The sequence below is a fragment of the Pararge aegeria genome, chromosome 4, assembly GCF_905163445.1.
Source record: "Pararge aegeria chromosome 4, ilParAegt1.1, whole genome shotgun sequence".
Taxonomy (NCBI): domain Eukaryota; kingdom Metazoa; phylum Arthropoda; class Insecta; order Lepidoptera; family Nymphalidae; genus Pararge; species Pararge aegeria.
Genome location: NC_053183.1, coordinates 7,447,573 through 7,463,578, shown reverse-complemented (window position 1 = coordinate 7,463,578; position 16,006 = coordinate 7,447,573). Strand labels below are relative to the sequence as shown.

At 36.6% G+C, this 16,006-nt stretch overlaps 1 protein-coding gene across 1 annotated transcript; it reads left to right on the top strand.

Moving 5' to 3' along the window:
• The first annotated feature begins 607 nt into the window (after positions 1 to 607).
• Positions 608 to 15,782, top strand: LOC120637893 (sarcosine dehydrogenase, mitochondrial). Its single transcript, XM_039909950.1, has 16 exons — positions 608 to 1,007; positions 1,934 to 2,044; positions 3,319 to 3,461; positions 4,345 to 4,557; positions 5,118 to 5,241; positions 5,413 to 5,621; positions 6,027 to 6,210; positions 6,382 to 6,472; positions 7,871 to 8,123; positions 9,458 to 9,577; positions 10,604 to 10,746; positions 12,383 to 12,488; positions 13,428 to 13,576; positions 14,344 to 14,618; positions 14,838 to 15,004; positions 15,421 to 15,782. Exons 1-16 carry the CDS (start codon positions 878 to 880, stop codon positions 15,745 to 15,747), a joined length of 2,745 nt encoding a protein of 914 aa, XP_039765884.1. The 5' UTR covers positions 608 to 877; the 3' UTR covers positions 15,748 to 15,782.
• The last annotated feature ends 224 nt before the right edge of the window (positions 15,783 to 16,006 follow it).

The window sequence follows — 16,006 nt, the reverse complement described above, 5'->3', positions numbered from 1 at the left end:
CCATATAGTATAGATTGTAAAAAAAACCCTCCAAAACTTAATTTTATTGCCTCGCGAGATGTAAAAAGTACAGTATTCAACTCAGGGTTAAAACTTTTAGCCTTCGTTTAAGGACCCCCTGACACCCTCGCTTCACTCAGCTTTCTAGATTTTACTTTAAATTACTTCGTTTACTTGGGATTTATCTCCTGTAACGTTTCCTAAATATAGTTCAACGGGTACATACCACGATAATGTTTTTGGATTTGTCGATATTTCGACCCAGTTTGATGGATCGACGGGGCTGCGTAGGTACGAGATGTCAAGTTGGATATATTTAAGAAATGTTGATTAACCACGAAAAATCTTAGTTTAAAATCTTTAATCTACTAGTTGATCATTGAAAGTCTACAAGGTAGTAAAATCGACCTAATCTCGTTTTTAAGGTAAAAAATTTAGTTTAACTGTTTTTTTACAAACCGTCTGCCAATAACGTCGTCTGTGGAAGTGTACAAAAATTTAAAGTTTAAGTTAATGTAAAGATAGGCCAGTTTACTCTGACTACCTACAAATGTTATATTATTTGCGAGTAGGTACAGCTGTGTAGCCTTAATGCGTTTAATAGCGATGCAGATGGGACCTGCGTTAATGCTTGACTTATCTTCTTTCACTAAACACAAATTTTAGATGTTCACTCCGAAATTAGATTTTGTTATCTTATTTAACTTATTTTGTATGATAGTTTAAACGTAATTGAACTTTGACAGTAACCTGATAATTCGCAGGAGATATTGTTATCAGTGTTTATGTCATGATCTTCTACAAAACAAACAGTTAATTGACCCTCTACCGCGGGAGGCAAGACATCATTTGTTGTAATATTTAATAAGATTTAATTATGTTTAAAGTAATAAGAGACAAATGTATTAGAAGTAAAGCAGCAAAGTATTTGAATAGTTTAAGAAACAGCAAAAGATGCTATGCAACGAGTAATGAAGTTGTGACCTCAGCTGATATTGTTATTATTGGTAAGTACATAGTTCATAGTAACAACCTAATTTTAAATGATTACTGATTTATATATATATATCAAAGTATAAACCTATTTCTTACTTTTGTTGAGCTTTCTTGTTTAAGTTATTATAATAATTTAAGAACAATACGGTCTTTCTTATGCGTGTTCTGGTAAAGTTAGGTTACTGATTAAATTTTGAGGTCTTTATTCATGAGCTTGTTTATATGACGCGAAGCGACAGTGACCGGTGGTACGTATTTATTTATTATTATATTGACGTATTGGCTTTTTTTTCTTTGAAGGAGGGTCCTGCTGACATTCATCACGTAATCAAGACAAGCAAAGCTAATCTTGTCAAATTCTAAAATATACTTTAGTCTTGCCTAGGTGTGAAGTGTTTTTCATGTCTGGGGCAGCGCTTATGCCACGTCATAATCTTCTCCGGACTAGCCCAGGTAAAGCAATTGCTATGGGCATTGAATCTCCAGAGGCACCGGAAAATATCACAATTGAAGTTCAGATGACGGCCAAACCATACCGAAATAATTAATTCTAATTTTTTTAATTTGAATGACAGTCTGATACACGTGCGAAGAAAGCAGAATTATCTGTAAATACTTTTTAAAGTCCACTAATCCGCACTGGGCCAGCATGGTGGACCCTTCTCATTGTGGGAGGAGTCCCGTGCGAGGTAATGGGTTGATATGATGACATTCCATAGTATATCTTGGCATTTAATCGTGTAATGTTATCTAACGTAAAATATGCAAAACCGAAACAAGTTTGGCTTCATGTTTTAAGAAGACATTTTGTGCCAACCTATCAAATTAAGATTTGGTACAATAGATATATTTATTGTTCAAAGAATTATTGGTATAACAATACTTAATTAAATAATGCGTAGCTTTTACTAAAGCGATCAGTTAAAACCATTTATAGGAGGCGGTATCGCTGGTTGCAACACCTTATATCAACTGACAAAAAGAGGTGTGAACGCAGTGCTTCTAGAAGGGAACAGATTGACGAGTGGTACAACATGGCACACAGCTGGTAAGTTTTTTTTTACTATTGCACAACGAGAATGTGGCTAGCAAAAGGCGGTCTTAATACCAAAGCATTTTGTACCAACCAACCTTGGACGTGCGAGAAACATGAGTGTGGGTGTGAAAAAAAACTTACGATTTATAAGCTACTAGCTTTGCCCGCGACTTCGCTGCGTGGAGTTCAGAATTGGGTCCACAAAAAGATTTATGAAAAATTTTAAAATTATAAAAAATGGAATAAAATATACACCCGTGTTGCAGAAAAGTGGCATTGGCTACTTCCTATCCCGGAAAAACATATATTTCCTACGGGAAAACACGTTTAGAGCGTGATAATCGAATTACACGCGGACGAAGTCGCGGGCGGTAAGCTAATAAACTACTTAAGGAATCGGGATAAAAGGTAGCCTATGCTCTTTTCCATATCAAAGGCTACATGCACGCCAAACATCCACAGTTGGTCTGTTAAATCCGTTTGAAGACTAAAGACAAAGTAGACCTAAATAATTGCTATACACACCGCAAAGATCTGGTACGTCCTTCCGGCTTCCGTTTTCCAGTGAACAGATATCTCCTAGGCAAGCGCGCTCACCAATAATAGCTTCGTCTGGTGGAGGCTTCGGCCGCGGCTAGTAATCACCCTACCGACAAATGCGGGCCGGTTCGATTTCGCGCACAAACTTAGTATTAATACTTAACATTAAACGGGTTTAATATAACTGCCATTCTCCCTAATAGGTTAGCCCACTACCATCTTAGACTGCATCATCACTTACCACCAGTTGAGATTGCAGTCACAGGCTAACTTGTAATGGTATAAATCGCTTTCTATCAGGTGTGTTTTTAGAAAAAAAATCTAACAAAACCGGATTATGAGCGAGGTCCAAGCTAGGCTGTCAATCTATTTGATAATTTCCTCTAATCAGTGGCGTGCACTTCATACATGCGTAAAAGCACTTAAAGCACAAAAGCTTATATATAACTCCTATAGGAGGAGAATTTTGGCTGTTTTATGCAATTTTCCTGCTGTATGCATAACCTGGTAAAAAACCACGCCACTGCCTCTAATGCTAAGATGGCGTTCGCTAGCGCATCCCATCCGTGACTTCAATCTTAGCACGCATGTCTATATACAAAAACGTTTCCACCGGTATTAGTAAAGCTTTAAAAACAAGAGCTCCTTATTGGTGGTTATACACATTCTTAGCTCCACAGCTAGCTCGTTTCTGGTGGAAAAGTAGCCTTATGCTTAAATTGATTCACGATTTATTTCAATTTTAGGCTTAGTATGGTCACTAAGATCCAGCGATCTTGAAGTGAGATTATTAGAAGACTCCAAAAAAGTCTACAGTGCTTTAGAAGAAGAGTCCGGGGACTATGCGGGATGGATCAATAATGGTGGCATGTTTATATCCCGGAGTAAGGTATGTATGCTCGTACATATATTTTCTGCTTTTTTTTACGTTATCAAAATGCGAAGTGAAAAATGCTTAGTTAAAAAATTATGTGATTGTGTATCATTCCTGAAGTATAGAAAGTTGTATACGTATAATTATGCCAAGATTGTTGTTTGTTGATACTTTCAAACATGTATATATATGGATTACATTACATATGAATGATAACAAATTATAGATGATTTGCATAATAAGTAGTTTATTAGTAAAGGCCGTATTATAAAGTTTGCCGCAAAACATTATCGCATTCATAAAACGATCATACGTACACAGATCAATGACGCAGACCTTACAACATTGACGCTCATAATGTTTATATCATGTGTTATTTTCACACATTTCCCCTCTCGTTCAAAATGCTAAATCAAAGTGAATTAATCAGGTTTCCAAAATAAATTTTGATAAAACTCCCAACGGTTAGGTATTGAGATATCTTCCTAAATCTCCAATCTGAACTCACATGGTTTTCTTTATAATCGGACTAGAATAAACACCATGATCTTGGAGACATGCGAACTTGTCTTAAGTCTGACCCCAATGAATTAGATCCATCGTCGTCCTAAGCAGAGGTCCGGCCTAACAGGAGCTTCCCTTAGGAGGTCGTTTATCGAGCCCTTGAGCTCCACGTCTTTCAAATATTACGAGCTTGGCCCTTGGTGCCGCTGCATCCGCAAACCAAGAAAGCTCACTCAAAAACCTGTCCATACGCACTATAAGTACGTACTTGTGGCACCAAAATTTTCTTTTAAATTGTTACATAAACAATGTATTCCGAAATTTGACTGTTTGCAAACTACGATTCAACTTTGTCTCGTAAAAAATAGTATAAATAATGAACATTTTGTTTTAGATACGCACAGAAGAGTATTTACGTTTACACACTCTAGGAAAGGCGATGGGAGTGCCAAGTGAAGTCCTAGATCCAAATGAAGCCCAGAAGCTATTCCCATTGTTGGATCCATCAGCATTTAAAATGGCTCTTTACTCTCCCACGGATGGTACCATAGACCCAGCTATGGCGTGTAATGCTCTTGTTAAAGTGGCAACTAAGAATGGTGGAAAGGTATTATTTTTTAATTTAAGATTGGCGACATCTCGCCTGAAGAAAAAGTTTGATTAATGTCTATATTGGAGCGCGTTTGTCTGGAAGATGTCTCTCCACTCTTCTTTGGAAGATGAGTACCTTCCAAAGAAGAGTGGACAAGAGTGCAAGAAATAAAGAACCCAACATTCCACACCTTAGCGGTTCACATAAGAAACGTGGATAAAAAATGTTCAGTGCGAGTTTATTTAACATCGAATACGAAAAGTTGACACCGTTCACAGTGTCATCTTTTTTTGACAATGGTCAATTAGGATCATAATTTTAGAATCAGTCAGTTCTCAGTCCCTGATATTACAATCCAAGTCATATACCGAGATTATATTGATATTATTATATTATTTTAAGATTACGAAACGCTCAAACTTAAAATTATTCCAAGACGACTCTTATGGAAATCCATTTAATGTGGTTTAAATAAGAGTGGTTTATTTTGCGATGATACACGAATAATTTTATCAAATGTTGTTAAGTGATCTGGAATCTAATTTTAAAACCATTTTTTTTATTATTACTTACAGATATATGAAGACTGCCCTGTTATTGATATACATTATGCACACAATATATTTGGAAATAAAGAGGTGACCGGTGTTCATACAGACAAAGGATTCATTAGGACCAAATGTGTAGTAAACTGTGGAGGTAATCATTATAATGTTAAACTTAGCTAGAATACATTTTGCGTAAAACTTAAAATGTTGTCTACTTTTACGTAATTTAAACGCTCATTGAGAGAGCTCATTGATTTTACACAAACTTTGACTCAAAATTAAAACATTGTCGGTTGTAATAACGTTTATACCTTTTTTTTAGGTGTTTGGGGTCCACGTATAGCGAGATACGCAGGTGTACCCTCATTGCCCATAGTTCCATTCAAACACGCGTACGTTGTTTCCGACGCCATTCCAGAAATTCGCGGCTGTCCAAATGTCAGAGATCACGATGTCAATTTGTATTTCAAGATTCAGGGTGAAAGTTGCAATATTGGCGGTTACGAGAACAATCCCATAATGTTGGACCAGGTACGGCAAACAACAAGTTGGTATCACATTGAAGCATGTGCAGACTGTTGCGCATTTTACAGAGTTGATAACGCCAACTGTATCGAAACGCTGCAGTAGCGCTAGAAATTTTAAAACTGCCAAATGCCGAAGAATGCACCTTTTGTTCCACATTGCAGTGCGCACACTCTTACATGTTTAGGCTAAAGTTGGATCTCCGAGATTTGCGTGCATGCAACATGTACAAATGTCATGATTGCAATCTCACCTAAGTTATAATGCAGTCTAAGATAAAAGGCTAGCAGGCTAACCTGTTAGAGTGTATTTGATATTTCTAGTATGTTTGTTAAATTAAAGTTTGTACTTTGACCTTGAATGCTGAACTAAGAGAAATGAGAAGATTCGTAACCAATACATTTTCTGCAGGTTTCAGACAGTCAGCACTTCCACCTATACGATTTAGATTGGGACGTATTCGGTGTTCACATGAACAGTGCAACGTCTCTATGCCCAAAACTTGGAAACATTGGTGTTAAAAGTACTGTATGCGGACCGGAGTCCTTCACTCCAGACCACAAGCCGTTATTAGGCGAAGACCCAAATGTATTTGGTGAGTTCAAACCAATATACCCAACTATTACGATGAAGAATCTAATCGAATACTACCAATTAAAATCCGAACGAAATTTTCGAAAGATTCAGATAGTTTTAGATTCACACGGTTTTTCTCTGATATAATTTTTTTTTAAATTTTAATAACATTTATTGAATATCTTTCTAGGATTATACCATAACTGTGGCTACAATTCCGCCGGGATGATGTTTTCTGCTGGCTGCGGTATACAACTGGCTGAATGGATAATCAGTGGAAGGTAAATAATATATTTATATACGTATTTTTGCGTTTCGGATGTATCGTTAAAATACATTTCATACAATATATTAATGGGTCTGCTGCTCATTACTGATAAAAAAAATTTTTTTTCATAAAAATCGTAACAATAAAAAAGACAAAGTTCACTTTACATAATACAACGTGTAAATGAAAACCGAAATAATACTTCACAGGCTTTAGTCTGTCTCTGAGACATCTGTCTTTTGATTGTCTTTGAGATTTATCTGTGAAAGCGAAACGCTAATAGTTTTTAAGTAAACCACTGCCATAGTTTTTACTGAAAGAAATCAGATACAGCTCTAACTACACATGCAAAATAAAATCAAGTGACTCCCTTTACTTTATTATAGGTATAGTACCTACGGTACGCGACGCGTACCTTATAAAGTAACCCTAACCCTATTGAACCCTATTGTAGCAAGTAAATACTTAGAAAGTTTTGAATTAGTTTGTATGGTAAAATAATTATGCTTCTTCTGATTTCATATAGTTAACTGAATGATTCCTCGATGAAATATACTTATGCACCCCTCAACAGTATTTCCTAAATCGGTTACACGTTGTATAATATAGAAGTGATTAGTTGTTTTAATTCAAATCATCGTAATGAGATATTAAAAAAACATAGTAATCATTGAACATTAGTTAACTTACTGAAGCGCGTTACTAAGCGCAAATATGAGCAATATTTGAGGTCGGCTCCGTGACTTTTATGTACTTAAAACCAAATTTAGAATGGCAAAAAATTATATCTTTAAAAATTTATATTACCTCTTTGGGACCCATAAATGTCTGAAAATGTTGTTTTTTTTAGAATCTTTCATTAAAACTTTGATTAAAAATGAACTTATTACTTTGCCAATAAAATACCAGATACAAATACGCTGAGTAGCTTTCAGGCAGTGGCGTGCACTTCATACATGCACAGAAGCACTGCATACCCTAAAATTGAAATATAGCCGTATAAGAGGAGGGTTTTTTCGATATTATGCAATTTTCCTGCTTTATGCATACCCTGGCAAGAAAACCAGTGCACGCCACTGCTTTCAGGAAAATGTTTACATAAAAGAATTTTATCTTAAAAAATTTATATTACCTCTTTGGGACTCATAACGCTAAAAAATGTCTGAAAATGTTGTTTTTTTTTTTCAGTATCTTTCATTAAACCTTTAATTAAAAATGACCTTATTGCTTTGCAAATGGAGAGAGCTAGCTGTTAGCTATGCATACTTGCGTCACTTTCAGACTAAAGTTGGTCGTATTGTGTACCGAAAAGTCATCTGCAGGCATTGATTTTATAGCAAATCTGTAATCAAAAGCAGTAACTTTACACTTTTTTTTATAATTTTCCCTGAACATTATATTTTGTCCTCAGACCACACTACAATATGTTCACATTTGACGTGTGTCGGTTCACACCGGGCCAGCTTTCCCGACCTCATTGGGTGCGTGAAAGCAGCCATGAGTCTTACGTGAAGAACTACAGTGTGGTGTTTCCCAATGACGAGCCACTCGCTGGCCGAGACGCGAGTCACGATGCCTTACACCAGGAGTTAATAGATGACGGTGCTGTAATGCAGGCTAGGGCTGGTTGGGAGAGGCCTGGTTTTTTCATGCTGGGAGAGAAGGTGAGAACCAAAAATAACTCAACATCATCATCTCAACTGCTGGTATTATGTTGGGATTTCCTAATTACACGGTCTTGTGCTTACATCCAGCTAGTAGTTTCAAGTCTTCTGTCTATGCATAGGGGGCCAATCAACGCTGCGCCATTCCTGCTACTTTAAATTAGACCTCAGGAGCGCAGGAGAAATGCAAGAGTACTGGACACAAAATGCTGCAGTAACTTTTTGCGTGTTGCAATTATTTAAAAAAATAGTGGTGTTTCTACCAAAGCTGCCTTTCGGTGTTTAGTTGCCATTCCATCATTTGAAACAGAGCAGAGACGTGTAGATTGAAATGGAAGAGTACTACTTACCGCTGCAGTTTACATATTATTTAAATAACGTTTACTAACATTTTGCATGCTAAAACGCTTTCATGGTGCAAAAATAAAGTTGCAATTATTAAAAAAATTGTGGTGTTTCTACAAAAGCTGCCTCTCGGTGTTGAGTTGCCATTCTAACATTTGAAACAGAGCAGAGACGTGTAGAGTGAAATGGAAGAGTACTACTTACCGCTGCAGTTTACATATTATTTAAATAACGCTTACTAACATTTTGTATGCTAAAACGCTTTCATGGTGCAAAAATAAAGTTGCAATTATTAAAAAAATAGTGGCGTTTCTACCAAAGCTGCCTCGAAGTGTTGAGATGCCATTCCATAATTTGAATCAGAGCAGATACGTGTAGAGTAAAATGGAAGAGTACTACTTACCGCTGCAGTTTAAATATTATTTAAATAACGTTTACTAACATTTTGCATGCTAAAACGCTTTCATGGTGCATAAATAAATATATTCTTGCCAGTTTAATCATCGACCCGAATTCACTAGCATACTGTCCAATGATTGTTGCAAGCATGAAGTTTGCTAAAATGCTTAATAAAACATATTAGGTAATGAATGCTACACTGATGTTGGTGGATCAAAGCCATACTTTTTATAGTGCTAGTTGACGAATCAGATGGCCCATCTGATAATAATTGTGCACGTGTAGCAATCTATTAGGGGGTACGGGTTTAATATAACTGCCACACTCTCTACCAGGTTAGCCCGCTATCATCTTCGACTGACTCATATCTTACCACCAGGTGAGATTGCAGACAAGGGCCAACTTGTAGTGGAAAAAAAAGTGGAAACCATCACCTATCAACAAGGCAACACAAAGCAGGGCAATTCCTGCAATATGCCGATCTGTGTCGATCAACCTGAGGCGTAGATGTGCCTGTTGACTCGGACCTTTATTTGTGTGGTTATCTTGCTATCTTGTTATCTTGTTTATTTATACAGTTTATTTCTTAGATTCGAGTCCCGCAGTATGATTGGGGCGGCGTTAACGACTACCCTCGCAATCTGGATCTGCGTTACGAAGAAGTACTTAAAGGAGATTATACGTTTGGATTTTCGAAACACCATGACTTAGTAAGTGGTTATTATCTTTAATTTTTGTACCCTTTGATAGAATAAAAATTTTGAAGGTTTGTATTGTGTGTCTGCTACCGTTTTCCTGATAAATCGTATTTGGTATTTACTTATCGTTTAAATGTTCCATTCATGTTCATGTATTTTTCAAGCAAATTTTCATTCAACGAAAATACCTTGTATTACTCATAAAGGGGAAGGATTTTCAATTTTATTCCATTTTCCTTCTTTATGCATACCCTGGTCAAAAACCCTGTGCACGCCACTGCCTACGTTCTATTGATTTATAATTCAAATAAATCAAAATTCGAAAAAAATGTTTCACGAACTCTTATGTGATGTCTTAAGGCGTTAGGCGCCCTCTAAAGTTGCGACACTTGAAAGGTGAAAAAAATATATACGAAAGATGAAAACTATGATAATACAAACACAAAATACCACACTTTTCGGCAAGAACCATAGACACGTTTGGTTATATGAGTTGCTTAGTGAAGATCGATTGAGGAATCTTCTTTGGTTAATGTTATTACTATACAACGTGTAAATGAAAACCGAAATAATACTTCACAGGCTTTAGTCTAGAGGTACATTATGTAATGTCTCTGAGACTTATCTGTTAAACCGAAAACCATAGTTTTTGAGTAAACCACTGCCATAGTTTTTACAGAAAGGAATCAGATAAAGCCCAAACATCATATGCAATAATTAAATCATGTGACTCCTTTATAAGTTAAGCGTCTATGCACGTGCCGGTCTTTTATCTTCGATATTCGTGTCATAAGCAAACACTTAGAATGTTTTGAATTCGTTTGGTATGGAAAAATAAATATGCTTCTATTGATTTAATATTTTTATAGGGTGATTTCTTATGAAATATTCAGTATATTTCATCATCACAAATCATCAATCCATCCCTCAATAATAATGTAGATATTACGTAATTCTGTTACACGTTGTATAGCTACGGTACTTAATAAGATAATAATAAGGTAGTTGTTTAACTTTTATAATTCTTTTATTATTTAGATTGGTGCAGAGGCATTAGCCTGTAGAAACGCTGCAGCGATGTTCAACATGTCGTATTACGGCAAACTCTACCTCACTGGGCCAGATGCAAGACGAACTGCTGAATTGGCTTTCACTGCGGATTTATCGAAGGAAGAGAACAGGTCTGTCATAAAGTCGCCCTGTTATCTTCGTTTTTTTAAAATCATACAGGCACAATATTAGTTATCACAACCGATAGTAAGTAATGATGAAGACGATGGGGTTCGGCACGCTTCTCTAGTAACGTCACTCTGGCCTATGAACGTAAATATTACGTTACTATAGTCGTAAAAATATAATAGGCCCGTTTTGACATTTGTCATCGCGACGTAACTAGTTATGGAACCATAAGACTCTGTACTCGATACTCACGATAAATCAATTCAAGTTTGTATCAGTACTGGATTGATATTATTATGTATTGTAAAGTGTTCGTTCGTTCAAAGTATTCCTTTAACTTCACAACCAATACGCGTAACTGGCTGTTGATTATACGTCCACTTTTCAACATGTTGAAACAGAGTTAGTACTATATAAAAACAAACACAAAAATCGAGTCAAATCACTATGTTTAAATTAATGTCCAAAATAGAAGAGCCATAGTTAACGTAAAAGAAAACAATATATATCAAACTTAAACGAGCGCACAGTCAACTTTACAAGATGAGGAACGAAAAACTGCGCAGTGCGCGCGGGGACGCTTCAGTCATGTGCCGCTTGGTCAGATACATCAACTCAGACTCATTATTTAGAACCCATTTTGAGAACCAAGCTCATTCGTTGCAGTAAAAATACAATATATAATTTCGATATTCAGTAAAAAAATGGTTACAGCTCTAGTATAAAAAAAAAAGACTGAGAACGTAACTGTTTTCGGAACGTTTCGCAACAATTATAAATTGCATGCTACTATGAAGTAAGCGCAAAAAGAATACTCGCGATATATTCTTTCGTATTATTTAACGTCCCAAAAAAATTTACGTATTTTTTAAAACACTGTATGTAATTGATTTTTATTTTTTTGTTTCTTTCAGTTTCGTTCCAAGTTACATTCTATGGTCTTGCACAAATGTCAAAACGGGCCTATTACATTTTTACGACTATAGTATAATTGGCAAGAAATACCGATGCGGAAAAGATCATAATTAAAATAGTCGTCCAGTAGACGGCCATCGTCCTATACGGCTTGACTGGTCTTTAGTATGGGACTTCTGCATTTAACTGCTTTACTTTTTGTTTAATTTCATTGTGTCCACATACTTTGGGATGTAGCTTAGAACAAAACTTGTTATTACTTATATTTAGATCTACTTTTAGTTATTACCCGTTTTGTGTATCTAATAAACAATAAACAGTAAACAACAAACTGCCGTACAAGTCTCTTTGCGACTTGCTTGATGTTTGTCAACCCTATGGAGAGCCTGTCAACACCGACCTGTCAATTGCAAGATCGCCACTTGAGTGGCGACCCCGCACTAGAAAGCTAACGCTCTTTCGTTCCTAGTACCCTTGCCCGTACCCATTGCTACTTTAACTTCGCAATTCGTTCAGCTATGTCAGAAGCTGCGGTTCTTCTACGGATGTCGTTACTGATTTTATCACGTAAACAAAAAATAAAAACACTCACAATCTAGTTAGGTCGGTCTAATTTCTAGAATTTTTTACTCTTGTATAATTGGAAATCTTTCTTAAACTTGCCTTTAGTTTAAGAGTTGTGCCTTATTTAGAATTTCAGAATAATTAAAATCATATTTTTAGGATTATGTACACTCTTCTCCTGAACGAAAAGGGTGGTGTCGAAGCGGATTTAACTGTCAGCATTCTTGATGGTGGTCAAGGGCAACTGCATGAACCTATTTTTAAAGTAAGTTATATAATAATTATGTAATGTAACTTTACATGGTATGGCTTGGTATGGTCATGTCATGAGACGAACCGAAAACCATATGAACAAAAATGGCGTAAATTTTAGGTCTGGACTCAGACTCCGTAGAAGACCGAACAAATCTGGATGTCAGTAATATTAAACAAAATCAAAACCACTGAAATTGTCATTTCGACGACCCGGAACAGAATTACTTGGCGAAATTTAGTTAGGTGACCTGACCTAAATTAATATGAGTGATGATGATGAATATAGTAATTCGTTCTCGACAGTTCAGAATTTCTGTTCCTTACTTGCCTTGCTAAAGGGCAATTTTAAATATTTGTGAAAAATATTATGAAATTGGATAAGTAGTTATGCTATATATAAATATAAAGAACCTTAAGAAATTCACCTCTTTATTAAGTTTGTAGTTTACCATTTGGAGTTGTGAAGACTAAAGTTAATTAAATTCAACTTAAGCAAAGTCGGCAAAGTCTTAAAAACGTTAAACGTTGTCACCGTGAAATGTCACCTGATGGAAAGTGCAGATGTTTTTAGGATACCCAGGTTGTAAAAGTTAGGAAGCATATAACTCGGCAGGGCGTTTCAAATTCCAGCCATGCGTATAAGAAAGGACAACGCAAATCGCTTTGTGCGAGTTTTTCGGATATTGACAACATACGGATGTAAACCGTAAAATAATTGTGAAAAGGAACGAGATAGAACCGTTCCTGAGCACTCTCCCTCAAAGAATATCCTATAAACATCGACAACTGACTACTTTGCGACTATGATCGAGAATTTGTAGTTTAACCAAAAGTGGTGAACCTGTAAGTTTTTATAGAAAGATTAAAGACTTTTTAAGATCTTCATAAGAAATAAACAGTGAAACTTTGGCAAAAACAAGTAAAAACAAACTATAATGTTTTTCATCAGGGTCGTGGATACTACTTGGTCACGTCCGGCTTTAGTGCGAACCACACCGCGTCGATACTTCGGCGTGTCATACACAAGTACAAACTCCGTGCTACCATCACTGACGTCACTAAGCAACTCTGTATTCTTGCAATACAAGGGCCGGATAGGTATGTACAGTTAATCCATTGACATCTATTATGGCCACTCAGTAAGCATCTCTTCCGCTGACCCTTTTGATTGTCCCCATGGGCGCCATCTTGGCGCTATAATACGAGCGACTAAAGAACAAAAATGAGAGTAATTAAACACACTAAAATTTGTTTTAGAGACACCCGTATCTTGTTTTACATAGCTTCATCTTCCATTTGGAGCTTAAAATGGGATCAAAATGGATCTGTTACTATCTATACACTTTTAATAAATAGTTACAGCCTATCCAAATTCAAGTCCAAGTAATATTTAATATAATTTAGTAATATTTAATTTTTCGAATTTATGTACGTTGCAATATACATAAATCCGAAAAATTACAGGTTCGTGCGGGAGACGAACTATGATAATACAAACACAAATTACCACACCTTGTAACCAGAACCATAGACAAGTTAGGTTATATGAGTGATGAAAACTGATTGGTGGAAGATCGTCTGAGAACCGCAGGGTATTTCTCACATGCTATTTGGTCGGTCCACACAACTCGTTGCGACGCTCCATATAGAAAAGATCCGCTGTATGCCGCACTGAACAAACCTTCGCCGAAACGCACGGCCGTCGTCTGCGCGATGTCTTCCTTGGGCTGCATTGTACGCTGCGACGTTGTGGCAACGTTGCGCAATGCCCTCGATTGTATAAACATGTGTAAGAGAATCGCAATGCGCTGTGTGGATCTACCGATATTTGTATAGAAACGTAAATTTTATCTTGATTTTTGCAGCCAACGTATTCTCCAACGGTACACGGACGCTGGTTTGTCCAACGACGCGTTCCCACTGTATACACACCGCAGCATAGGCGTCACTAAAGTACCTTACTCCCCTGACAATAAGACCTATACTTGCCGAGCATTGCGCGTGTCTTGGGCGGGGGAGTTAGGCTGGGAGCTGCATATACCTTCCTCGCACGCTATACAGGTGTACAAGGCGTTAAGTCAGGCAAAAGGGCTTAGGAACGCCGGATGGAGAGCTTTGACTTCGCTTAGTGCTGAGAAAGGTACATGAAAATAAATCATTTTTGGATACACAAACAAGCACGTCAACACGACAATAATAAAGTTGATGATCTGTATTTATGTGCTAGAAAGTAGCTTTGGAGGTCTATTACATAAATAAGGTGTTTCAAACATAGCCATATTGTAAAATCAATAATTATTCTTTAACAGGGTGAATGTGCCTTGCTTTTCAAAATTCACAAAATTGGTATAATTTTCAGGTTTTCACTTATGGAATGTTGACTTGAGAACAGATGATAATCCAATAGAGTCAAATCTGGGTTTCGCTTGTCGTAAAGATGGCGGATATATCGGCAATGAGACTGTCACCAAAGCTAGAAAGAGTGGAGTTGTCAAAAAGTACGCTTTCTTCACTCTTAATGATAAGGCAAGTTACTTTTTAACCTTGCAACCTGATGGATCGTTATTTCCGTGTGCTATTCCGTTTGAATAACTTTTATGTTTTCCCGGGATGTAGTATATTCCACCTGTGTTTCAATAAAGACTTGTTAGATTGAGCGACCCCCCTCGTCCCTATATTGACCTAAATACCAAACATACTATAAAAAGTTTAACCTATTTTTTTGCTATAATTTAACGCGGGAATGGAATTCATTGGTTTATAGATATTTATTTCGAGTAGTTTCGAGTTTTATATATTAAAAAAAAAAACAAAAAGGAATCCTCCTGTAACGACGCTCTATTATGATGTCAAAAACAAAAACCTCTTAAAATGACAATCTACTTAGATTGTGGCTGTTAAAATTTATGATTGAAATGAATTAAGGAGTATTTGTATTACAGGTACCGTTGTTTGGTCAGGAAGCTATATTCAGAAATGGTGTTCCCGTCGGATATGTACGAAGAGGGGATTATGCATTTTTCCTTGATAAATCCGTAGGCATTGGCTATGTGTCCGACAACGGGTCGGTAGTTACAAATAACTATCTACAAAATGGCGAATACGAGATCGAAATTATGGGCAAGCGGTATAAAGCAAACCTGCATTTAAGATCGCCATTCGATCCAACAGGCCAAAGGTTGTTAGGAAATTATGGAGCTCTAGGAATGGATGAGAATACTCACGAACCTCACGCTGGACAAAATGAAAGGGCGGGAGGTAGCGAATAGAATAGTATAGTGATCTCAATAAAGAATTAGTCTATAAGAAATGCTGTTTGTTTTATTTTCAAGTACAGTTGTCCAACAAAAATTGGAAAAGGGTACCTGTTTTCTGTCCTTGAGATATACTCATTTGACCCGGTTCTGACTCTTTAGACCTAGCTTGGAACTATTTCCATCAGAGCTTAATGAACTCACTAACTAACTGTTTGTCTTTTTGCCTGAATTTTAAAAGTCGGCCTGAAGACTCCTTTAGTAATTTTACGTA